The 25,636-nt window shown below is 44.0% G+C and overlaps 2 protein-coding genes across 2 annotated transcripts; both read right to left on the reverse strand.

The window, feature by feature from the left end:
* Positions 1–285: 285 nt before the first annotated feature.
* Positions 286–3,211, reverse strand: LOC127662268 (zona pellucida sperm-binding protein 3-like). The gene is made up of 8 exons (XM_052153399.1): positions 2,666–3,211; positions 2,471–2,589; positions 1,498–1,601; positions 1,254–1,431; positions 732–849; positions 584–669; positions 425–516; positions 286–359 (listed from the first exon to the last, which is right to left on the reverse strand). Exons 1-8 carry the CDS (start codon positions 3,209–3,211, stop codon positions 286–288), a joined length of 1,317 nt encoding a protein of 438 aa, XP_052009359.1.
* Positions 3,212–18,572: 15,361 nt separating this feature from the next.
* Positions 18,573–21,394, reverse strand: LOC127662269 (zona pellucida sperm-binding protein 3-like). The gene is made up of 8 exons (XM_052153400.1): positions 20,849–21,394; positions 20,654–20,772; positions 19,587–19,690; positions 19,343–19,520; positions 19,024–19,141; positions 18,871–18,956; positions 18,713–18,804; positions 18,573–18,646 (listed from the first exon to the last, which is right to left on the reverse strand). Exons 1-8 carry the CDS (start codon positions 21,392–21,394, stop codon positions 18,573–18,575), a joined length of 1,317 nt encoding a protein of 438 aa, XP_052009360.1.
* Positions 21,395–25,636: the final 4,242 nt, after the last annotated feature.

Below are 25,636 nucleotides of genomic sequence, written 5' to 3' on the forward strand. Positions count from 1 at the left end.
TGCCTACCTAGAAGAAACTGTGGCACCTTTTAAACAATGGGCAGAGGAGACTGAGATTAAAGTCAAACAGACAGGAAAAAAAAAAAAAAAAATTTGTTGACAGCCCTAGTTAACCAAGTCAATCTTAATATGCAAAAACATTCATAGGTCAATTAGCTTTTTTTTATAGGTAAACTTGGTCAATCTGATGGTACATGGGATTACATTTACTACTCGAGAACCAGTTATTCTACAAACTTAAGTACACCAGGAGTCAGTAAAACAAAATGGCCAATATTGCCAGTTTTATTGAAAACCAGTCTTCTGCTGCCGTTGAACCACGATGGGACCAAAGGTGGCCTTTCCTTCCCACTGAGGACCTAGAAGAGAAAACCAAGTTAAGCAGCCCCTCTTTAGAGACACCTTAGAAATGCATTCTACCAACCTCCATAGCCAGCAGGGGCACTTAAACTGTCTGATCCACACGTTGAGTCACAGCAGCCACAAACTTGGTCATTGCCATCAGCAGCAAACCACCTGCAATTAAGAGGATCAGACACAGCACCTTCAGCTTAATCAAAACTCCACATGGCAAGAAGCTTACCCATTGGAATAGAAGGAACAAGACTTGTGCTGAGCATCAGTGGGGGTGGATGCAAGAATGGCCTTCAGAACGCATGTGATGTAGATCTGCAAAAGCAACAGGTTATAAAACTGGAAGAAATATAAAACGTTTTCTAATTCCTACATACAGAGGGATTGTCTCCCTGCTGGAACAGGAAGGCTTCGAGCTGGAACTGTAATTTGTCGGTCCGAGATTGAGGCAGGAAGTAGGATTTGGAACCTGTAGACTTGCCATCCACCAAGCACCTAAAAGACAGAGGCATTACCAAAAGTAATTAAGGATAGCATGTAGCCTATAAGGCAAGCCACCTGGTTGCCAAAAGTTGTAGATGTTACACTGCATTAATTGGGCTTGTTTGGAGTCAGAAAACCTACACAAACAACTTTGTTTTGGATAAAATTGTCTGCCAAATGTAAAGTGCAATTATTACAGGGACAATCCCCCACAGCAACCTGGAGTTAAGTGCACAATGGTGGTGGATGTGGGGATCGAACCAGCAACCTTCTGATTAACAGTTATGTACTTCAGCCCACTACGCAACAACCACATATACACAAAAATAAATAAAAAACCCTTGCAAGACCTGGCAGCCAGGCATTACCTTCTAGACCTAGCTGGATGTCAACCATTGCATAAGAACTGATCTTACCCATGATTCTCAATAAAGGAATATCTCGGCTGAGCTTGCACATCAGGCAATGGAGTGGCCACACAACGGTCCACAAGAACACGTAGAGGAACATGATTGAACAAAATCACAGAGGCTTCAAAATGAAGAAGGTCACCCAGGAAGTACAAGTTGGAAGGCCTCTGGAAGGACCAGTCATCTGCAAGAGAAACCACATCTCAGATACAGACAATGTCAGAAAGCTGAATTTGGATGAAATACTAACCAGTCATGAGCTTCAAGGAGAAAACCAAGACTTCTTCCCCAGACGCCATTGAAGCAAAAGGGACCCATGCTGGCATCAAGACATTGCTGCTCACATTGTGAAACCTGAAGTTCGAGGACAATGAGATGTGCTCCAGGCAAAAACTAGAAGTACAAACTTATGCTAGAGCAATTTTGTCCACTATTTGGAATGCCCAATCCTCATGGGGACTCCTCAATCCAGGAAGCAGAAGACAAGATCACAGTGGCCTCTGAAACGGTTGGTCAGTCCATGCACCTGATCACTTGGCTTGAGAACATTACCAGAAACATAGCACATATGGAGGCCCACGCTATTCTCTGAGGTATGATGCAGCACTCAAAGCAACCCATGGAGCGAGTAGCACACATTATAGAAACAAAAAGGTTAACCCATGTGACTCATGACTCCCTAGTAACCAGGCAAATTTGGTTGCATAGGAGACTGGGATTTGGTCACTCAGCACACCCTGGATTCAAACTCGCAACTCCAGGTGTTGTCAGCATCAATGCCTGCAGAGTTAACTTTACTCATTCAAGTGGAATCTGCTAAAAGCCATGCCCACATGTAAAGTTAACCACTTAAAAAGGAATTTACTTGAGCCCCTGCATTTCTATAAAGAGAATTTTCACTTTCGGTCTCAATGAAACTTCTCAGAGCTTAAAATCTTAAGGTCAAGTTATCTACCAATTGTGGTGTAGCCAAATAATTTATGGGCAACTCAAATAGTAAGGCTAATTACAGTTAGCATGTAGGCTTCAATGTTAAATTGCAAGTAGCTTGACCAACTCTGCCAACAAATGAACAGACTTGCCTTGAAAAGCACTTTGTATCAAGGAACAGGTTTAAACCAAATTTGATGCTCAAATAATGGGTCTAAAATGAAGCCTAATTACAAGCTACAGTAATACATCCCTTAGAGGTCACAATACCCTGGAGTTATAAAATCACTTGCCTTGAATAATGGCACTGAATGCCAATGTTGGCACCATTAGACCTGTGAATTGGAGTTCCAACATATGGCTCAGGGGTGTAAGTAAGGGCAAATGTGTAGACAAGCGCATCTTCAGTCATCTGTAAAAAAGGAGTGGGGTTACACAGACGTTCATACTCGACTACAACAAACAAGAGTAATGTACGGAGTTCTCACCATCAGCACACTGTTGCAGTCCTGTAGCTCATATTCAAAGATGAGAACCTTAGATTCAGAGTCCTCACCAACTGCAGAACATCCTCCCAAAGTAAGGCCAGATGGCTGGATCAAGAGACCGTTACCAAACAAGTCTCGCTTTGCTTCTATCAGTACCGCTCGCTCTCCACATTGAACAGCTACACTGCTAGGAGTAATAGGCTGCCTCAACTGAAAATCCACTGCCAAATCACTCAGTACTTCAGGAACAATGGGATATCTCCAGTCCAATGGCTTCACTGGACCTTGCATTAGCTGCTTGGACTGAACACCAAGAGGCTCTTGCACAAGTCCTCTGGAATCACCACTCAAAGCACCCTGATATGGAGCAGCTATCTGTTGATGTTTCCAAAGACCAGCAGGTGAAAAGACAGGACCTATGAATGAAGACGCCATAGAAGCCAGGTCTGATTTGGGATCTTTAAATCGTCCCAAATTGGTCCATGCACCGCACAGACCAAAAACAGCACACACAAGTACCACAATTGCACCTTGACTGAACTCCATTTTGGCAAACCTGCACACAATGCCTCAGTACACACCACTGCTAGGTTGGGCTATTAAATACAGCTTTGAATTAAGGTGTCTCCTCCCCTTTCAGCTTAATTAATTAACTAAATTCTACTCTGGACCTGCAGAGTTCAAGCGTTAACAAATGACAATATGGAAAGACCGTAGCCTATATCCTAATCAGGCTGGAGATGATGTTACATTAATGCAACTGTTTGAGAACTTTATAATTTAAGATGAGAGTATTTATTTGGATTAAAATAGAAAGAGAATAAGCAGGTTAAACCATAACAATTAACATGAATCAGGGTGATGAAACTGTGTGGAGCGTAGCAGTACACTTAGGTAATAAGTCAAAAATCTCAAATCTCCCACAAAAATTCTTGTATTTTTAATTAAATATGTAATACCTTTATGATGCAGTGGAATTGTACATTTGGAATTGTACATTAGTGTTTGTTTTAACACTCTGTGGCTCTTTGCGTATACATTTAAATAACAAGTAATACAAAAATGTTTAAAAAGTCAAACACACAACATCTTGTTACCATATATATCTGACATATAGCATTGTACTCTTTGAAGAGTCTTGGAGTACCAAGTTAACACCATGGCACATGTATATTTTGATCTTTAAATGTGATTCATGGTGTTGGGGAGGGCATTGCCCCCCCTTAGATTTTCTCGAACTTTTAGCATAATAGGATTATGACTGACAATGGCCCTGGGGTGTTCTTTGAGCCCCCCCCCCAATTGTCTTTTAAAGTTGAGACGAGTCCTGACAAATGCAATTGAAAATCACTCTTCATTTGCATAAAGTTAAACATTTCTCAACTTTGTCGTGTCACTGGTCACGCCCACATCCGGTCGCCAACGGTCGGCGTTGCTCGTGTTGCCGGAAGTCGCCAGCTCTCATTGAAAATTAATGGTATGAGGTCGTTTTGTCGCTGGCAGTTTGAACGCAGCTTTAGGGCTCAGCAGAACAACGGTTAAGTAAGCAATTATTTTGGAGAACTCGAAACAGCTCTAACCTGCTTGCATTATATAAACCACCTAGCTAGAACATTGCTTAAAAGTAAAGTATTCTTTGTTTATCATTGACACTAGAACTACAGGAATTCAGTATCTACAAGAATGACTAAAGCAGTAAATTTGACCGCTAGATTTTTACATCCGTAATCTCAGTCTCAATTGAAACAAATACCCAAATAAGAGATTTCATTCAGTTCGGACTTTCCTAATCCATTCATCCATTGTACCGATCAGCCAATTTAATCTAACAATTTATATTTGTGAGCAAATTAACGACTAAATTAAATGAAATTAACGAGACCGCTGGCAACGTTTGACTCTGAAAAAGAATAACAGTTGCTAAGCAACCATCAACCACGGGAATGATTAACATTAGAAGTCCTGTGCGGTAAATATGACCGTGTCTGGTAGTTATAGGTTTAAGTGAACATTATTTTCTTTGTCTTGTGTAATTTACATAAATAATAAAAACATTATAAATGAAAAAACACTTTTAGAAAATGTCAGGTACAAGCAGGATTGCATTTTTTTAGTCGACAAAGTTATTACTAAAAAAAATTTTTCATAATATGCAAAAGCATACAAATTTTACTTTGCTTCCTAGGCTCTACATTTAACTTTAATTTAAAGCAGCAGCAGAATAAATGATTCAGTATCAGGGTTTTCCTGTCTCAAATGAGGTGGTACCATCCTGATCATGTGCACACATATATTAGTACCATGCCTTCCACTGGCTGAAGCAAACACTTACGAAGACACCGTAAGCAGCTTTATTAAAAATAAATACAGTAAAACAAAGTAGCAAATAAAAGGTAAACTAAAAGGCAGGCAATAGCTCAAAATACTCACAAGCAGGCTGGGAAATCCAAATAAACAGGCATGAGTCAAAACACAGGGTAAACAGGTAATGGACATAATTCCTCGATTTGGTATAGCAACAGTGATAGATAGTGACAATGATACACCATTTGCATCAAAGGTGACACAGCTCCTAGCAAAGGACCTCAACATTAATTGGCATTTTAACTTTCCATACCAACCCCAGTCGGCGGGTGTGGTGGAACAAACGAACCGTACATTAAAAGAAAGGTTGATCAAAGCATGTACGGAAACAGGTAGGACTGGTAGATGTGCTTCCTGCCATTCTTACTGAACTCTGGATGACACCATCAAGTGTAACTAAAATGTCCCCATTTGAAATACTAATGGGTAGAGCTTTCCCAATCCCGTGGGTTAAAGGTCGTGCTGGCTTTCTATCCACAGGTGACATGGAGGTGGTGATCGAGGAATACGTGGATTCCCTAGTAAAAACAATATACAGCATTAATGGTGATGTTTCTCTTTCTCTTCTCTTCCCTTACCAGAACACAAGCCTACTCACCCATTTGTTCAAAATCAGCAGGTCCTAATCCGCAGATTGAAACCAACAAAGACCACGATACCAAGGTCTGGCAACTGTCATAGCCGTGACCCGAACAGCGGTCCTGACTGACCTCCAGCCACAGGACTGCTACAAGGGTTTAAAATTCACATGGTAAAGGTTTTAGCATGGTACAATGTTTAATCTGATTGTGATCATTTTTTGATCAAAGGGGGCAATGTGAGATATATAAATTGTACACGCTGTCTTTAGTTTGACATCTAACTCTGTATGTATGTGTGTTTGTCTGTATGTGTGCTAACCACAGAAGCACACCACACGCTCAAAAGAGTGCATGACCTTCAGTAGTTGTTAGTTTCTCTTATCTTATCCTCTTTTGGAATGTTCTGTGCTCCAACAAGCAAATACTCCTTTTTCGTGAGCTAAATATCTGTTATAGATGTAAAAAAATATCTAGGACTGCCGTATATGATTTTGTTCCTGTACTATTCTGGTATCAACAATTTCTTGTCCTTGAGCATGCAAGCCTTGCTGTCCCTTTTCTATTGGTTGTTCTTTGTTCAATGAAAGGTATAAATATTATGCTTGCTGTTATAAACTCTGAGCAGATTGAATATAGACACTCAATCAAATCAAGCCAAATTAAATCACTTTATTGTCACACTACCATGTACACAAGTGCAACAGTAGGTGAAATTCTTGTGTGCAGTTCCGAGCAACATAGCAGTCATGACAGTGACGAGACATATACCAATTACAATAAACAACATACTTACACAACACAATTTACATATCAAATGTACACATACTTACACAACACGATAATTATATACAATACACACAATATAGAATACACAATATACAATACAATAAGTAAGGAGTATATGAAATATATATATATATATATATATATATATATATATATGTATGTGAAGTAGTATATTGAGGAGAATATGTTGACAGTCCAGTGTGAGATTATAGATTAATAAAGTGCAGTGCTAATTATTGATCCTGATAGATCAAGTGTTCAACAGTCAATGTGTTGTTGTTCTTTCTCCTCCCTTCCGGAAGACTTCGGAGGCACAGACTCACGGCTGTAACCTGACCGGGCACATGAGACAAATTAGAGGGACCAGGGAATTTTGGGACCACTACGATATTCCAAATATACCTAACAAACAGCTAGTGTGTTCATATATAGTTAACAAACAGCAAACATGATTAAGCAGAAAGTGCATCCTGTTTGATTTCTTTATTTTACAAAATCACAAAGTTTTGCTGTTATTGTGAGTGTACACAAATTAAAGTAAACCCTTTATAGTTTCCTTTATGTCATACTCTTATCTGTAAGATAAAAATGACAGTAATTCTGTCTGATGTCATCAGGTGATTGAGCCTCCAGTGACCACAGAGGACAGAGGATTGACTGTTATGTTATCAGTATAAAAAAAACCCAGCTAAAACAGGAGCAATTCAAATATTTAATTTTGGGGGCATTTCCAACCCTGCACGATGCTATTTTTAGCCAACGCCTTATTAGCTTGCTTGCTGTTAAGTTATGCTGGCTCTATGGAGATTTTTTTAGTGGTTTAATTTCACAGCAATGGCAAACAATGTCAAAGTTTAGGGCAAACATTATCCTTACCTGTCTGTCATAAATGAAGGCTGGTCAGGTAGACTTCGATGTTGTGCGGAGGCTGTGACAAAGAATGTCACTGGGGTGTGGGGCAGGGGCTTGTGTGGTCTCGCAGAATTACAACTTAATGCAGATGTCTGGCACACTTTTAAGTGAGAATCGATGCCAAGGGCCAAATTTAAATAAAAACCGAAATATAAATAAAAAAATAAGAAATTACTTGCAAAAAGGGAACTCATCTACTGAAAGAGGGTGGGTGCTTGAGCACCACTTGGGGTCTATCTTGTGCATGTGACTGATTGCCTGAGATTCATCGACAGTCGGAAGCAGCACAAAATTTGATGGAGGTGGCCGCCTCATATTTCTCTATGATTCCCTATAGGAGTATAGTACCTACTGACATATTGCATCTTTACTTTGCTACTTTGCAGATGAGACAAGAGTGAGGACAGATTAGAACAGCAGGCCAGTTAAAGACCTAGAGCAGCAGCTGGCAGGGGCAACCATTAGTGGACCATTAGTGATTTAGGAGACTGGGACAAAGGCCCTAAACATGTAAAGCTACCTCAATATCTCCTCAAACGTTTTGGATTGCAAAAAAGTGCCTTTCAACACAAGTGGCTTGAGAAGTGCAGTATTCTGTTTTTCCTGTAGAATCTATGTAAGACAACACAGCAGAAACAACCAGGATGCATTTATTACTTTAGGGTACACAAATTGGAAGAGAGCTCTGGAATCATTCCATGTACATGAGAAAACTGCAATCCACAAAGCCACAATTATGTCTTGGAAGTGTTAGAAGATTAGTTTAGAGCATGGAGACATTGTAGAAAAAATGAAAGCTGCACATGTGAGCGAGATTCAGGAGAGGCAAGAGTACCTGTCGCATAGTGGCAGTGACTGCACGTTTAGGGAAACAGGGTGTACACTATCATTGCCATGATGAGACAGAGTCAAGTAACAACCAGGGTAACTTTTGCAAGATCATGAACCTCCTTGCACAATTTTATCCATTCCTCCAAAATTACAAGGCTCCTTCTATCAGCAAATTCTTTTGTCTCCAGTCTCTCAAAATGAGATGATCCAAAGCTGCTCCCAAGAGGTCACAGCGACAATTGTTAAAGAACTTAAAGCAGCTCAAATATTTTCTGTAATGGCAGATGAAGCCAGAGATATGGATAGTGAACAGCTTGCGGTATGTGTGCAATATGTTTCACCTGATGGTACATTAAAGGAACGTTTCCTTGGACTCAAGAAGTTGAGAGGGTTTGATGCAGAGTTCATCAGTAAAGCAATAGAGCAAATGCTGGTGTCAAATGGCCTTGAGAACCTGCAGTGTGTGGCTCAAGCTTATGCTGGCCCATCAGTTACGAGTGGTCTAGTTGGTGGCGTACAGGCTCGCTTTCGTGCCAAGCACCCAGGAGCAATATTTGTCCACTGCACATGAACTTAACCTGGTTTTATGTTATATCTGCAAAGCAGTCACAGAAGCCAGTGAATTCTTTGACACATTAGAGTGTGTATCTCTCTTTATCCAGTGTGTCTCTTGCCAACCATACTAAGTTCATTCATGTACAGAAACAACTTGGTTTGCAGAAAAGTGAGCATGTTCGGCTTTCTAAGACCAGATGGTCATGTCAGCTGTTCTGTAGATGCCATGCTGAATAATCAGCTGAATGAAGAGTGCCTCGAGAATATTTCAACACCAATGGCAATATGTCTCAGGGCAAAGCTGTGCAAGTTTTCTGCAGTCTATATGTTGCTAATGTTCCAGAGCATGCTTTCCACAATATCTGAATAGCACAAATATCTTCAAGGTGATACTGTGGACTTGGCACAAGCCGTTGAGTTCAAAGAAGCCGTCTATGATACACTTGCACCAAAGCACATTGACAATATGGCTGGAGACCTGTACAACAAAGGAAAAACAATATGTGAGGCCAATCACTTCCAGGAGCCATCTGATGGTCCAAGACACAAACAGAAGAGGATGGATGACTATGTGTTAGTCATCCAATGACTCAACGAGTGACTCATCACTCGTAGAGGAGAGGACGCTGGCGCTGTTTGTTCGCCGCTTCTCCATCTGCTATTCCTTCTTTGTTCTTGTTTTATTTGTGTTTATTGTACCTCTACCACTGGACAGTCTCTCAGCTAGTTCCCGAAGCCGCTTGGGCACCACGACCGGACTGTCGCCTCGTCGGTTAGCCGCTAGCAGGCTGGCTGCCCGTGTTCATCAACGCGTGCCAGCTAATTCTAGTTGCAATAGCGGCAAAACCGATTGCCTACCTCTTTCTCACAGGCAACCTCCACCAGATGTGAGCCGGGACCGAGACTTTCATCTCCTCCTGTCATGCCGTGGATAATTTTAGCATTTACATTAGTTCTCCATCTCTGTGTCCCTAGTCCATCACTAACTGCTATTACGGAGCTCTCAGTCCCTCCGCTCGGCATCATGTTCATATATTCAACTCTGCAACTGGTCGAACTAATCAACTTCTCCATTCCATCCTGCATCCCAGTCATCAAACAGCTCGGACTTCTACGTCGACCCCGTTATATCCACAGAAGCTTTCGTCGCAAGTTTGTTTACTTCCACCACGGACATTCCATTCCATCCATCTGGTCACCTGCACGCTTTGTCGCACCTCTCCCACATCATTGGAGTGCTTCCCCCGCTGGATCACTTAGCGCTGAGCGCACCGTTTGGCTGCACAGAAAACCCGGACTGGACTACAGTGCTATTCGCACATCAAATATATCTATTCTCCAATCACTTGCATATCCACTCACTGTCCCTCCTCATCTGCATTACCCCCCCCCACACACTGCTAATTGTGATAATCTCAGATTTTTCCAGCCTGCCCCCATCTCACCACCCTCTCACCAGGCCAACTTTGCCCTCCTTAACACCCGATCGCTTAACAATAAAGCCCCTGCCCTTCATGAATTTATCCTTGACAACACGCTGGATTTCCTTCTGCTCACCGAAACCTGGCAACAACCCGATGACTTCTTTTCCCTTAACCAAGCATCCCCCAATGGCTACAATTATATCTGCAAACCCCGCCCCTCCCGCCGTGGAGGTGGACTCGCCGTTATCTATAATCAGAACTTCCGGATCTCTGAACTCACCCTCCCTTCAGTATCATCATTTGAATATCTCGTCTTCAAAGCTCTTTCCTCCATGACAGTTATCCTCATTTACCGGCCACCTAAACCAAATCCCTCCTTCCTCTCCGATTTCACTTAACTTCTCACAGTAGCCTCATCTCTCTCTCCACGTCTGCTGCTACTCGGTGACATAAACATCCACATAGACTCCCCCACCTGCAAGCTGTCATCAGAATTCACCATTTTATTGGATAACTTTACTCTCATACAACATGTTACATTCCCCACCCATGAAAAAGGACACATTCTTGACCTGGTCTGGTCCATTAACCAACCAGTGCTCAACCTCCATCCATGCCTCTTTCCCCTCTCTGATCACAAACTGATACGTTTCACCATTCATTCTCCAACCCCACGCCCTGCCTCCTCAGAGAAATCACATTCCGCAACATTAAATCTATTGATCCCCATCATCTCTCTGACCTGCTCTCCACCACTCTCCACCTGGACTCAACCCTTACCTCACCTGATGATCTCACAAATCACCTCAACTCTGCTTTGTGTACCTCCCTTAACACTCTGGCCCCCCTCAAAACAAAAAATGTCACCTTTAACAATTCACCCTGGTACACACCTGCACTCCGGAAAATGAAACAAACCGGCCGCCAACTAGAACGCCTGACAAAAAAAATCATCGCTCATAGTCCACCATGAAGCCTATAAACTCCACCTCATTGCCTACAAAGATGCCCTCATTGCTGCCAAATCTGCCTACCTCTCCACTATCCTCACTAACCCCTGTCAAAACCCCAGAACCCTCTTCTCCACATTGAACAACCTCATCAAGCCTCGGTCCAATACCCTCCCTACCTCTGCTCCGGATCTCTGTAACTCATTCCTTCACTTTTTCGCTGATAAAATCAACATAATTTATCAATCTCTATCCCCTGCATCCGACTTCCCAGTATCTAATCTAGCCCCTAACACGGCCCCTTTCCCCCTTATCCCTCCTGACCTCCCTCCCCTTTCTCCACATTGCCTCCTCTCCCAGTTTCACTCGGCCACCACTCTGGAAATCTCTAAACTCATCAGCTCTTCCAAACCGACTACCTGCTCACTTGACTCCCTCCCTACTCCACTCGTGAAGTCCTACCTCCCTGTCCTTTGCCCCTACCTCACTAACCTCTTCAATTCCTCACTGTCCCTTGGAACTGTCCCCTCTGCTTTTAAAACTGCCGCTGTCACCCCAATCCTCAAAAAACCTGGTCTGGATCCCTCTTCCCTTAACAACTACCGCCCAATATCCACCCTCCCCTTTCTGTCTAAAACCCTGGAACGTATAGTTGCCTCACAATTACAAACCTATCTTCATCCCAATAACCAATTTGAACCTCTCCAATCTGGTTTTCGCCCCCTACACAGCACAGAAACCACTCTCCTTAAAGTTCTTAATGACCTCCTCACCTCCGCTGACACCGGTTCCCTTAACATCCTTATTCTTCTCGATCTGAGTGCAGCCTTCGATACTGTGAGCCATAACATCCTGCTCACCAGACTCAAAGACCTTGGCATCGAAGGTACTGCACTCAGCTGGCTCCATTCCTACCTTTCCGACAGATACCACTTCATCTCTCTTCATAACCTCACTTCTGCAACAGTCACAGTCACCCAAGGCGTTCCACAAGGTTTCGTACTCGGCCCCCTGCTCTTCATCATTTACATTCTCCCCCTTGGGCAGATACTTCGCCACTTCAAACTGAATTTCCACTGTTATGCCGATGACACCCAGATCTACCTCAGCACCAAATCCCCTCAGAATCCTCCCCTCTCCCACATCAACTCTTGTCTGTCTGGTATTAAAACTTGGATGCAACACAACTTCCTCAAACTCAACAGCAATAAGACAGAATTCCTCCTCATAGGCTCCAAATCCACTCTCAGCAAAACCAATAACACCACTATCACCATTGATGACACCATTGTCTCCCCATCTCCCCAGGCCCACAACCTCGGCGTGATTTTTGATTCAACCCTCTCCCTGGAGCCTCACATCCGTCATGTCATTAAAACCTCTTTCTTTCACCTCCGTAACATCGCCAAAATCAGACCCTTACTCACACCCTCTGCTGCTGAAAGACTCATTCACGCCTTCATCTCCTCACGACTGGACTACTGCAATTCACTACTCTTTGGTATCAGCTCAAACTATATAAAAAGACACCAACTGGTCCAGAACGCAGCTGCCCGACTCATCACCCGCTCCAAATCCTGGCACCACATTACTCCAGTCCTAAAACAATTACACTGGCTTCCCATTTCCCACCGGATCACATACAAAATCCTGGTACTTACCTACAAAGCCATCCATCACCTGGCCCCCTCATACCTCACTGACCTCCTCTCCCCCTACCAACCCTCACGGTCCCTCAGGTCCACCTCAGCTGGTCTCCTCTGCATTCACAAGTCCAAGCTCCGCAGTTTTGGGGACAGAGCCTTTTCCAGGGCAGCTCCCAGGCTATGGAACTCTCTTCCCCATGAGATCCGCACCTCTGAGTCTCTAACCATCTTCCAGTCCCGCCTCAAGACCCATCTATTCACCTCTGCCTATCCATAGCCCCCTGCCCCTCCCAACTCTATATGTCCCTGAATAATATCTTTTTTTCTTTTTTTTTCTTTTCTCACTTGCTCTGTAAAGCGACTTTGAGTTCGAGAAAAGCGCTATACAAATTCAATTTATTATTATTATTATTATTAGAATCATCTTGTGGCCAAAGCACTGAGCTCAGTAGTGCAGAAAATCTGAAAAGGAAATAAGTTTTTCCTTGCCTTGACAGAATTCTTAAAGAGCTTGTCCTGTGGTTCTCTGGTGTGGGAGCTAATCTCATGAAAGGTATCCAGGCCTGCCACCCAGGCTCAGCCACATTCCTCTCTGAAGAGTTTATAGGAAATGTAGCCACACACTACATATTACAGCCAAGATCAGAGGAAATACTTGCAGCCAAACAGTACTTAGATAGGAAAAAGGAGGAAGGTGCGACCCTTGACAGGCTCAGTGTATACAGGCTGCTCGAATCTGACATGTTCCCCACCTCAAAAACTGTTTTTCAGGTGGCACAAAGCATTCCTGTGAGCAATCCTTAGTTCCCTCCGATGTCTACATACATGGTTAAGGTGCACTATGGACCAGGATAGACTTAATCAACTGGCAGTTCTGTCCATTGAAAAAGATGCTGTAGCTGACTTGGAGCATGGTGTGGTTGACAGATTTGCCAAACTCAAATCAAAGAGATACAGTCCCATACTCCCCCCTCCAAGAAGCAACCCAGACACAAGATAGAGACAAACAGCAAGAGTGAAATATAATGGAGACACCAGGAAAGAGAACAAAATGAAGAGACCAGGAAATACACGGAGACAGACAATTAGTACAATATTAGCAAGACACAGGAACGTCAGACAGAAAACAAATAGTACAAGATGGAGACACCAAAGATACAGAAACTGCAGTTGTATGGGCAATGTGCAGTTTATACAGTGAACAAAACAACACTTCAGGTAGCACAACACAAACATAAATTACATTCTTGCGTTCAAAACACTTGGGAGTGCAAATTCGAACTAAGGGATCTCATGATGTGTTCCAAGTATTAAACGTTATTTAATGACATTGATCTAAAAATGTTATATTTGATGCAACACACCCAAGATGCTACACAAGTGTACATGTCTGACACAGGTGTACATTAACGGGTCCTTAAACAAGCCCTCATAAATTTCAAACTGATTGACAAATTCACTTGTGAAATGGATTGCTGTGAACTGTATGCCAATGGATGGCTTTTGTTCAATAATATTGTTGTAAACCATATAGCATTCCTTTGTCTTATCAATAATGAACTCTTCTGCCCTAAGAAAGTAATGCATTTTAGTTATATATCAAGAAGGTTTAGGATTGTGCTTTTACAAAATACTTATGACTGTATATGCCAAAGCAAGCTGTTGCACTGATTAAGCACACAGGCCTTACAGCAAATATGTTGGTCCATTTTTGGAATGTAAAAATTTCATTGTATGCAGAATTCAGATGCACCTCAAGTCAAGTCAAGTGGTTTTTATTGTCGTTTCAACCATATACAGTTAGTACAGTACACAGCAAAACGAGACAACGTTCCTCCAGGACCATGGTGCTACATAAAAACAACAAAAGGACCAACATAGGACCACATGAGACTACACAACGAAATAAAATACCTATATAAACTACCTATATATACCTATATAAAGTGCACGTGCAAACATGTGCAAAAAGTACAGGACGGTACAACAAATTACTGACAATGAACAGGACAATAGACAGTGCAGCGCCGACCAGTACTCAGTAGTGCAAAAAGATGACAGTTTCTAAAATGTAAACATAACATACTATGAGATAATGTTCTATGCACATAGCAGTTATTGAGGTAGCAGACAGTTATAAAGTGACAGTTATTAAAGTGCAACTCAGGACACGTGTGTGTGTCAAACCAGTCTCTGAGTATTGAGAAGTTTGATGGCTTGGGGGAAGAAGCTGTTACACAGTCTGGCCGTGAGGGCCCGAATGCTTCGGTACCTCTTGCCAGACGGGAGGAGGGTAAAGAGTTTGTGTGAGGGGTGTGTGGGGTCGTCCACAATGCTGGTTGCTTTGCGGATACAGTGTTTTTTGAAAATGTCTTTGATGGAGGGAAGAGAGACCCCAATGATCTTCTCAGCTGTCCTCACTATCCTCTGCAGGGCTTTGCGGTCCGAAACGGTGCAAGTCCCAAACCAGGCAGTGATGCAGCTGCTCAGGATGCTCTCAATAGTCCCTCTATAGAATGTAGTGAGGATAGGGGTTGGGAGATGTGCTTTTCTCAGCCTTCGAAGAAAGTAGAGACGCTGCTGGGCTTTCTTGGTGATAGAGCTGGTGTTGAGGGACCAGGTGAGGTTCTCCGCCAGGTGAACACCAAGAAATTTGGTGCTCTTGACGATCTCCACAGAGGAGCCGTCGATGTTCAGCGGAGTGTGTTCACCTTGTGCTCTCCTAAAGTCAACAACCATCTCTTTTGTTTTGTCGACATTCAGGGACAGGTTGTTGGCTCTACACCAGTTCGTCAGCCGCTGCACCTCCTCTCTGTATGCTGACTCGTTGTTCTTGCTGATGAGACCCACCACGGTCGTGTCATCGGCGAACTTGATGATGTGATTCGAGCTGTGCATTGCTGCACAGTCGTGAGTCAGCAGAGTGAACAGCAGTGGACTGAGCACACAGCCCTGGGGGGCCCCAGTGCTCAGTGTGGTGGTGGTGGAGATGCTGTTCCCGATCCGGACTGACTGAGGTCTCCCAGTCAGGAAGTCCAGGATCCAGTTGCAGAGGGAGGTGTCCAGGCCCAGCAGGTTCAGCTTTCCAATCAGGTGCTGGGGAATGATTGTGTTGAATGCTGAGCTGAAATCTATGAACAGCATTCGAACGTATGAGTCCTTATTGTCTAGGTGGGTGAGGGCCAGATGGAGGGTTGTGGTGATGGCATCGTCCGTTGAACGGTTTGAACGATATGCAAACTGCAGTGGGTCTAGTGAGGGGGGCAGCTGGGTCTTAATCTGCCTCATGACGAGCCTCTCGAAGCACTTCATGATGATGGGTGTAAGTGCGACGGGACGGTAGTCGTTGAGGCAGGACACTGAAGACTTCTTTGGCATGGGGATGATGGTGGTGGCCTTGAAGCACGTTGGAACAACGGCGCTGCTCAGAGAGATGTTGAAGATGTCGGTAAGAACATCTGCTAGCTGGTCTGCACATCCTCTGAGCACTCTGCCAGGAATGTTGTCTGGTCCAGCAGCCTTCCGTGGGTTGACTCTACGTAGAGTTTTCCTCACATCTGCCGTGGTAAGACAGAGCACCTGGTCGTTGGGAGGAGGGGTGGACTTCCTCGCCATCACGTCGTTCTGCACTTCAAACCGAGCGTAGAAGTCGTTCAGCGCATCTGGAAGGGAGGCATCTTTGTCACAGGCAACTGATGTTGTCCTGTAGTTGGTGATGGCCTGGATGCCCTGCCACATGCGCCGCGTGTCACCGCTGTCCTGGAAGTGACTGTGGATTCTCTGGGCGTGTGCGCGCTTTGCCTCTCTGATTGCCCGTGACAGTTTGGCCCTAGCTGTTCTTAGGGCTGCCTTATCGCCTGCTCTGAAGGCGGAGTCTCGGGACCTCAGCAGCGTGCGCACCTCCGCAGTCATCCACGGCTTCTGGTTGGAGTGTGTGGTGATGGTCTTGGAGAAAGTGACATCATCAATGCACTTGCTGATGTAGCTGGTCACTGATGCTGTGTATTCCTCCAAGTTGGTAGAATCGCCATATGTTGCAGCCTCCCTGAACATGTGCCAGTCAGTACACTCAAAACAGTCCTGAAGAGCAGAGATGGCTCCTGCTGGCCAGGTTTTCACCTGCTTCTGAAGCGGTTTTGTGCGTCTGACGAGCGGTCTGTATGCTGGAATTAACATAACAGAGATGTGGTCTGAGTAGCCGAGGTGGGGGCGGGGCTCCGCCCGGTACGCGCCTGGGATGTTTGTGTAAACAAGATCAAGCGTGTTCGCCCCTCTCGTTGCAAAGTCCACATACTGATGGAATTTAGGGAGCACTGTCTTGAGATTTGCATGGTTGAAATCTCCGGCGACAATAAACAGTCCGTCGGGGTGAGCGTTCTGCAGTTCGCTCACAGCCCCATACAGTTCACAGAGCGCTTCCTTAGCGTTATCGCTGGGGGAATGTAAACTCCGGTTATGCAAACAGTGGTGAATTCCCGTGGTAGATAAAAAGGTCTGCATCTAACAGTCACAAGCTCCAACAGCGATGAACAGTAACTAGAGACTAGCATAGAGTTCTTGCACCATTCCGTGTTGATGTAAACACACAAGCCACCACCGCGAGTCTTACCGCAGAGAGCTGTATTTCTGTCGGCGCGAAGCGAGGCGAGCCCGTCTAGCTGAATGGCGGCATCCGGAACTCTGTCGCTGAGCCACGTCTCCGTGAAAACAAAGACGCAGCAGTCTCTAAACTCACGCTGCGTAGCCCGCTGGAGTCGGATATAGTCCAGTTTATTGTCCAGGAAGCAAACATTTGAGAGCAGGATAGACGGGAGAGCCGGCCGGCTAGGGTTTGTTTTTAGCCTAGCATGGACCCCGCCCTCTTTCAGCGCTTCCGCTTTCTCGCACACCGCTTACGACGTCCTCTCCCCCGGCCACCGGCATCAGGCGACGCCGAGGGCTGGAGGCCTGGTCTCTGCAGCAAGCCGAGTACGCGTAGCGCCTCCTGCAGCTTGGTTTTTGCATGAGTCTTATATTTGAGTAGTGTCTGGCGATGGTAGACACGAACACTGGTTGCTCCGATGTCCATGTGTTGCAAAAGTCGGGCTTTTTTAACAAAAATAGCACCATTGTGGATCCGGAGTGGCCGCTGCGTGCTACCGCGCCGCCATCTTGGATCATCTGAGGCATTAGTTTGTTAGTGAAACAAACTAATGCCTCGGAGTGATCATGCTTTTTATTTCACCGGGGGGGGGGGGGAAATCTCAAAAGTATATTCACAAATTCTGATGGTCAAAAGTATGTCTCCACATTATAAAATGTGTGTGAGCTCCTGTCATGAACACATGAAACTCTTTGATCACAGATAAAACAAAGTTTGTTCGAGGTTTGTGCATTTATCTTGACAAAACTCGTTGTCACTCAACATTTGAGAGTCACATTTCATAACACATCCAACATTAAGTGGAATTAGTCAGAAAGAAATGTAGCTTAAAATAACAGCATTTCATAATTTATTTTTCCTGACTTTTCTTAAAAAAAAAAAGCAAAAAACGAAGTTTACAGGGAGGTACCTGTAATGGGGAAAATTTGAGAATATTTTATTTTATTTTTTTGTAAAGTAATTTATCAAATTTTCCTCCCTGCACATTAGAGGGCAATATGCACAGAGAAAAGCACCAAAAACAGGAGAAAGTGAAAGTAACTAAACCTGGCACAATCAGTCTGATGGTACAGGGGATATCAGAAACAAACGGGATCATGTTTTCTAATCAAACCAGTTATACTACAAACTGAAGTACACCAGGAGTTAGTCTAACTAGTCACATGAAATACATGAAGCCAGACAGAGTAGAGCAAAATGGCCAATATTGCCAGTTTTATTGAAAACCAGTCTTCTGCTGCCGTTGAACCACGATGGGACCAAAGGTGGCCTTTCCTTCCCACTGAGGACCTAGAAGAGAAAACCAAGTCAAGCAGCCCCTCTTTTAGAGACGCCTTAGAAATGCATTCTACCAACCTCCATAGCCAGCAGGGGCACTTAAACTGCCTGATCCACACGTGGAGTCACAACAGCCACAAACTTGGTCATTGCCATCAGCAGCAAACCACCTGCAATTAAGAGGATCAGACACTGCACCTTCAGCTTAATCAAACTCCACATGGCAAGAAGCTCACCCATTGGAATAGAAGGAACAAGACTTGTGCTGGGCATCAGTGGGGGTGGAGGCAAGAGTGGCCTTCAGAACGCATGTGATGTAGATCTGCAAAAGCAACAGAAGTTATAAAACTGGGAGAAAAAATAAAATTCGTTATCCAATTCCTACATACAGAGGGATTGTCTCCCTGCTGGAACAGGAATGCTTCGAGCTGGAACTGTAATTTGTCGGTCCGAGATTGAGGCAGGAAGTAGGAATTGGAACCTGTAGACTTGCCATCCACAAAGCACCTAAAGACAGACGGTGGCATTACCAAAAGCAATTAAGGATAGCATGTAGTTCACAAGACAAGCCACCTGGTTGAACTGCATTAATTGGGCTTGTCGGAGTCAGAAAACCAACACCTTCGCTCAAACACCCTTCCAAGACCTGGCAGCCAGGCATTACCTTCTAGAACTAACTGATGCAACTTTAATAAGAACTGATCTTACCCATGATTCTCAATAAAGGAATATCTCGGCTGAGCTTGCACATCAGGCAATGGAGTGGCCACACAACTGTCCACAAGAACACGTAGAGGAACATGATTGAACAAAATCACAGAGGCTTCAAAATGAAGAAGGTCACCCAGGAAGTACAAGTTGGAAGGCCTCTGGAAGGACCAGTCATCTGCAAGAGAAGCCACATTTAGGATACAGCCAATGTCACAAAGCTGAATTCGGATGAAATACTAACCAGTCATGAGCTTCAAGGAGAAAACCAAGACTTCTTCCCCAGACGCCATTGAAGCAAAAGGGACCCATGCTGGCATCAAGACATTGCTGCTCACATTGCGAAACCTGAAGTTTAAGAGGCATTGCCATGTGGTTAAGGTGATAAGCTTGTGCAACATACAGTACGCTAAAAGTACAAACTTAAACTAGAGCATCCCCCCTCCCCTATTTGGAATACCCAAGACTCATAGTGACTCCTTAATCCAGGTAGCAGAAGATCTCAAATGCCTCTGAAACAGTTGGTCAATCCATGCACCTTATCACGTGGCTTAAGCATGTTACCGGAGACAAAGCGCATATGGAAGCCCACGCTATTCTCTGCGGTATCGATGCAGAACTCAGAGCAATCCAAGGAGCGAGAAGCACACATTATAGATACAACGAGGAGGTTAACCAATAAGACTCTACCCTCCCTAGCAACCGGGCAAACTTTGTTACCTAGGAAACCGGGAGTGTCACTCAGCACACCCTGGATTCGAACTCGCAACTCCAGGTGTGGTAGTCAGCACCAATGCCTGCGGAGTTAAGTTTCCTCATTCAAGCAGAATCTGTACTTCGAAAAAAAATATAAATAAATCCAAGGATATTAACTAATAAGGCTGCCAAATGGTGTGCAGTCATCAGCTAAAAGCCATGTCTATGTAAAATGACCCACTTAAAATAAACAAATTTACTTGAGCCCCTGCATTTTTATAAAGTTAATGTTCACTTTGTCTCAAATGGAACTTCTCAGATCTTAAATATCTCCTTACAGTCAAGTTAGCTAGCTACCAATTAGCAGCTAGTGGAGTAGCTAAATATTTTAAGGGCAACTCAAATAGTAAGGCTAATTACAGTTAGCATGTAGGCTTCAACGTTAAATTGCAAGTAGCTTGACCAACTCTGCCAACAAATGAACAGACTCACCTTGAAATTGCAATTTGTATCAAGGAACAAGTTTAATGCTCAAATGAAGCCGATTACAAGCTATAGTAATACATCCCTTAGAAGTCACCATGACCTGGAGATGAACGCTACAAAGTCACTTGCCTTGAATAATGGCACTGAATGCCAATGTTGGCACTATTAGCCCTGTGAATTGGAGTTCCAACATATGACTCAGGGGTGTACGTAAGGGCAAATGTGTAGACAAGCGCATCTTCAGTCATCTGTAAAAAAGGAGTGGGGTTACACAGACGTTCATACTCGACTACAGCAAACAAGAGTAATGTACGGAGTTCTCACCATCAGCACACTGTTGCAGTCCTGTAGCTCATATTCAAAGATGAGAACCTTAGATTCAGAGTCCTCACCAACTGCAGAACATCCTCCCAAAGTAAGACCAGATGGCTGGATCAAGAGACCGTTACCAAACAAGTCTCGCTTTGCTTCTATCAGTACCGCTCGCTCTCCACATTGAACAGCTACACTGCTAGGAGTAATAGGCTGCCTCAACTGAAAATCCACTGCCAACTCGCTCAGTACTTCAGGAACAATGGGATATCTCCAGTCCAATGGCTTCACTGGACCTTGCATTAGCTGCTTGGACTGAACACCAAGAGGCTCTTGCACAAGTCCTCTGGAATCACCACTCAAAGCACCCTGATATGGAGCAGCTATCTGTTGATGTTTCCAAAGACCAGCAGGTGAAAAGACAGGACCTCTGAATGAAGACGCCACAGAAGCCAGGTCTGATTTGGGATCTTTAAATCGTCCCAAATTGTTCCATGCACTGCACAGACCAAAAACAGCACACACAAGAACCAAAATTGCACCTTGACTGAGCTCCATTTTGGCAAACCTGCAGACAATGCCTCAGTACACACCACTGATAGGTTGGGCCATTAAATACAGCTTTGAATTAAGGTGTCTCCTCCCCTTTCAGCTTAATTAATTAAATTAATTCTACTCTGGACTTGCAAATGACAATATGGAAAGACCGTAGCCTATATCCGAATCAGGCTGGAGATGATGTTACATATATGCAGCTGGCCTGTGAACTGTTTGAGAACTTTATAATTTAAGATGAGAGGATTTATTTGCATTAAAATAGAAATAGAATAAACAGGTTAAACCAGAATGATTAACATGAATCAGGGTGATGAAAACGTGTGGAGCGTAGCAGTACAGAAACAGTCTCTACTTGGTCAGGTACTAAGTCATAAATCTCAAAATTCTTGTATTTTTAATTAAATGTGTAATAAAGTTATGATGCAGTGGAGCTGTACATTTTAAATGAATTATTTACATATTAAATGATCCACAACAAAAAATTATAATTCCCAGAATAGTGTCAGTTTTAACCCACTTTGGCTCTTTGCGTATACATTTAAATGACAAGTAATATAAAATAGTTTAAAAAGTCAAACACAAAACATCTTGTTACCATATATTTTTAACATATAGCATTTTACTTTTTAAAGTGTTTTGGAGCACCATGTTAATCAAATCACTTTATTGTCACAATACCATGTACACAAGTGCAACAGTTTAACAATTTAAAGTCTTGTGTGCAGTTCCGAGCAACAGTGACTAGACATATACCAGTTTACAATAAACAACGTATTTACCCAACACAATTTACATATCAAAATGTACACATACTTACACAACACAATAATTATATACAATGTACAGTAAACAATACACACAATATAGAATACACATACAATAAAATAAATAAAGAGTTTATAAAAATTATATATACAGTAGTTGTATTGAAGAGAATATATTTGACAGTCCAGTGTGAGATATAAGATTAATAAAATGCAGTGCTGATTATTAATCGTGAGAGATCAAGTTTTCAAAAGTCGGATTGCTTGGGGAAGAAGCTGTCATGTAGTCGGCTGGTGCGGGTCCTGATGCTGCGATACCGCCTGCCTGATGGTAGCAGTGAGAACAGACCATGACTCGGGTGGCTGGAGTCTCTGATGATCCTCAGAGCTTTTTCACACACCGCCTGTTATAGATGTCCTGTAGGGATGGAAGCTCACCTCCGATGATGTGTCTGGCAGTTCGCACCACACTTTGCAGAGCTTTGCGGTTGTGGGCTGTGCTATTGCCATACCGGGCGGTGATGCAGCAGTCAGAATGCTCTCTACAGTACTGGTGTAGAACCGTGTGAGGATGTGGTGGTTCATTCCAAACTTCCTCGGCCTCAATGTGGACGCACCATGTGAGTTCCTCAGTGATGTGGACACCAAGGAACTTGAAACTGCTGACTCTCTCCACCGGTGCTCCATTAATGGTGTTGGGGCTGTGTTCTCTGTCTTTCTTCCTGAAGTACATCTCAAGCGCCTTGGTTTTACTGACGTTGAGGGAGAGGTTGTGCTCCTGACACCAGCCTGTCAGAGTGTGCACCTCCTCTCTGTAGGCTGTTTCATCATTGTCAGTGATCAGACCTACCACCGTCGTATCGTCAGTAATCTTAATGATGGCATTGGAGCTATGTGTTGCCACACAGTCATGTGTGTACAGGGAATATAGGAGTGGGCTGAGAACACAGCCCTTTCGGGCTCCAGTATTGAGGAGATGTTGCTGCCCATTCTAACCACCTGACGTCTGACAGGAAGTCCAGAATCCAGCTGCACAGCGAGGAGCACAGAGCAGATGTGATCTCTGATTAGCCTCTCAAAGCATTTGCTGATGATGGGGGTCAGAGCAACAGGGCGCCAGTCATTTAAACAAGTGATTTTGGCTTTTTTCGGTACAGGCACAATGGTTGACGTTTTGAAGCATGTGGGTACTACAGACAGGGAGAGGGACAGGTTGAAAATGTCCGTAAAAACACCAGCCAGTTGGTTCCTTCCCGTCGGAAGGGTTATCGGGTTACATCCGCAACAGAGACGGAGAGTGAACCATCATCTGTAGCGTCAGCCGTTAGTGCTCTGTCTGCGAGGGCGGTGTTATTGTCCTCGAAATGAGCATAACAGTTATTAAGCTCATCCGGGAGAGAGGCAGCGGTGTTCACGGCTGAGTTTTTATTCCTTTTGTAGTCTGTGATGATGTTAATTCCCTGCTACATACTTCTAGTGTCGGTGGTGTTGAACTGTCCTTCAATTTTGTGCCTGTATTGCCGTTTGGCTGCACTGATAGAGTTACGGAGGGAATAACTGCTTTGTTTATGCTCCTCCGTATTCCCAGAATTAAAAGCGGAGGTCCGTGCATTAAGTGCCGTGCGAACGTCGCCATTAACCCATGGTTTCTGGTTGGGGTAAATCCGTATAGTTTTGGTTGGCACAACGTCCTCTACGCACTTCCTGATGAAACACGTTATACTTTCAGCGTAATCCTCGATGTCGTCATCAGAGGAACATCTCCCAGTCCACGTGATCAAAACAGTCTTGTAGCGCAGAGTCTGATTGGTCCGACCAGCACTGGATCGTTCTGAGGGTGGGTGCTTCCTGTTTCAGTTTCTGCCTGTAAGCGGGCAGAAGCAGAACAGAAGAGTGGTCCGATTTGCCAAATGGTGGGCAGGGGAGGGATTTGTAGCCATCGCGGAAAGGAGAAAAGCAATGGTACAAAACCCGGTACCCTCGTGTGTTGAAGCTGATGTGTTGGTGGTATTTTAGTGCGATTGTTTTAAAATTGGCTTTGTTAAAGTCCCCGGTAACAATGAATGCGGCCTCAGGGTGCGCGGTTTCCTGTTCACTTATACTCCCATACAGTTCCTTAAGTGCCCGGTCTGTGTCGGCTTGTGGGGGGATGCACACAGCTGTGATAATGACTTGATAAAATGTATGTTCCTCTGCTCACACCATGATTTGTTGATCATAAAACATATACAACCACCTCTGCTTTTACCTGAGAGGTCTTTCGCTCTGTCCGCTCGGTGCACAGAGAAACCCGTGGGTTTGATGGCGGAGTCTGAAATCTCTGCAGTCAGCCAGGTTTCTGTAAGGCAAATAACGCAGCCGACTCTCGTTGGAAAGAGATCCATGCTCTCAGCTCGCAAAGCTTGTTGTACAGAGACTGAACATTTGCCAGTAGTATACTGGGTAGCGGGGGTCAATTTGCACGACGTCTTACTCTGATGAGAACGGTGGCTCTTTTTCCCCTTTTCCTTCTGCGTTTCTGCAGCCGGGCAGCCCATACAAAAGGCTCCACTGGCGTGTTTGTAAACAGCTGGTCGGCATTGAGGAATTTGAAGTCCGGTTTATGGTGTGTAATTGTAGAACCAATTTCCAAAAGCGTTTGTTTGTCGTATACAATAAGGCAGACAACATCAAAGACAAATAAATCTAAAAACTGTACACAAAACAAAGAGAAAACTGCAGTGTTGTGTCGGAGCTCGCAGCAGCCATACTTGGCGCCATCTTGAGTCCATTTGGAGCAAATGCTGGTGTCAAATGGCCTGCAGTGTGTGGCTCAAGCTTATGCTGGCCCATCAGTTATGAGTGGTCTAGTTGGTGGCGTACAGGCTCGCTTCCGTGCCAAGCACCCAGGAGCAATATATTTCCACTGCACATGAACTTAACCTGGTTTTATGTTACATCTGCAAAGCAGTCACAGAAGCCAGTGAATTCTTTGACACAGAGTGTGTGTAGTCTTTATTCAGCGTGTCTCTTGCTAACCATAATAAGTTAACTTGTGTACAGAAACCACTTGGTATGCAGAAAAGTGAGCTCGTTCATCTTTCTAAGACCAGATGGTCATGTCAGCTGGGTTCTGTTGATGTCATGCTGAATAATTTCTCAGCTGTCTAAAAGACCCTCGAGAATATTTCAACACCAATGGCAATATGTCTCAGGGCAAAGCTGTGCAGGTTTCCTACAGTCTATATGTTGCTAATGTTCCAGAGCACGCTTTCCACCACATCTGAATTGCACAAATATCTTCAAGGTGAGTCTGTGGACTTGGCACAAGCAGTTGAGTTCAAAGAAGCCTTCTATGATACACTTGCACAAAGCGTACTGACAATATGGCTGGAGACCTGTACCACCAAGCAAAAACAATATGTGAGTCCAATCACATCCAGGTGCCATCTGATGGTCCAAGACACAAACAGAAGAGGATGGATGACTATGTGTTAGA

The sequence above is a fragment of the Xyrauchen texanus genome, chromosome 22 (assembly GCF_025860055.1).
Source record: "Xyrauchen texanus isolate HMW12.3.18 chromosome 22, RBS_HiC_50CHRs, whole genome shotgun sequence".
NCBI lineage: Eukaryota > Metazoa > Chordata > Actinopteri > Cypriniformes > Catostomidae > Xyrauchen > Xyrauchen texanus.

Excerpts from the sequence above, each read along its gene's own strand:
- LOC127662268 (XM_052153399.1), bottom strand. The coding sequence starts at position 3,211 with ATGGAGTTCAGTCAAGGTGCAATTGTGGTACTTGTGTGTGCTGTTTTT. Across the intron at positions 1,602-2,470 it reads ATTCAGTGCCATTATTCAAG|GTTTCACAATGTGAGCAGCA; the intron begins GCAAGTGATTTT and ends CTCGAACTTCAG. Across the intron at positions 517-583 it reads TGTTCCTTCTATTCCAATGG|GTGGTTTGCTGCTGATGGCA; the intron begins GTAAGCTTCTTG and ends TCTTAATTGCAG.
- LOC127662269 (XM_052153400.1), bottom strand. The coding sequence starts at position 21,394 with ATGGAGCTCAGTCAAGGTGCAATTTTGGTTCTTGTGTGTGCTGTTTTT. Across the intron at positions 19,521-19,586 it reads CTCCTTGAAGCTCATGACTG|ATGACTGGTCCTTCCAGAGG; the intron begins GTTAGTATTTCA and ends CTTCTCTTGCAG. Across the intron at positions 18,805-18,870 it reads TGTTCCTTCTATTCCAATGG|GTGGTTTGCTGCTGATGGCA; the intron begins GTGAGCTTCTTG and ends TCTTAATTGCAG.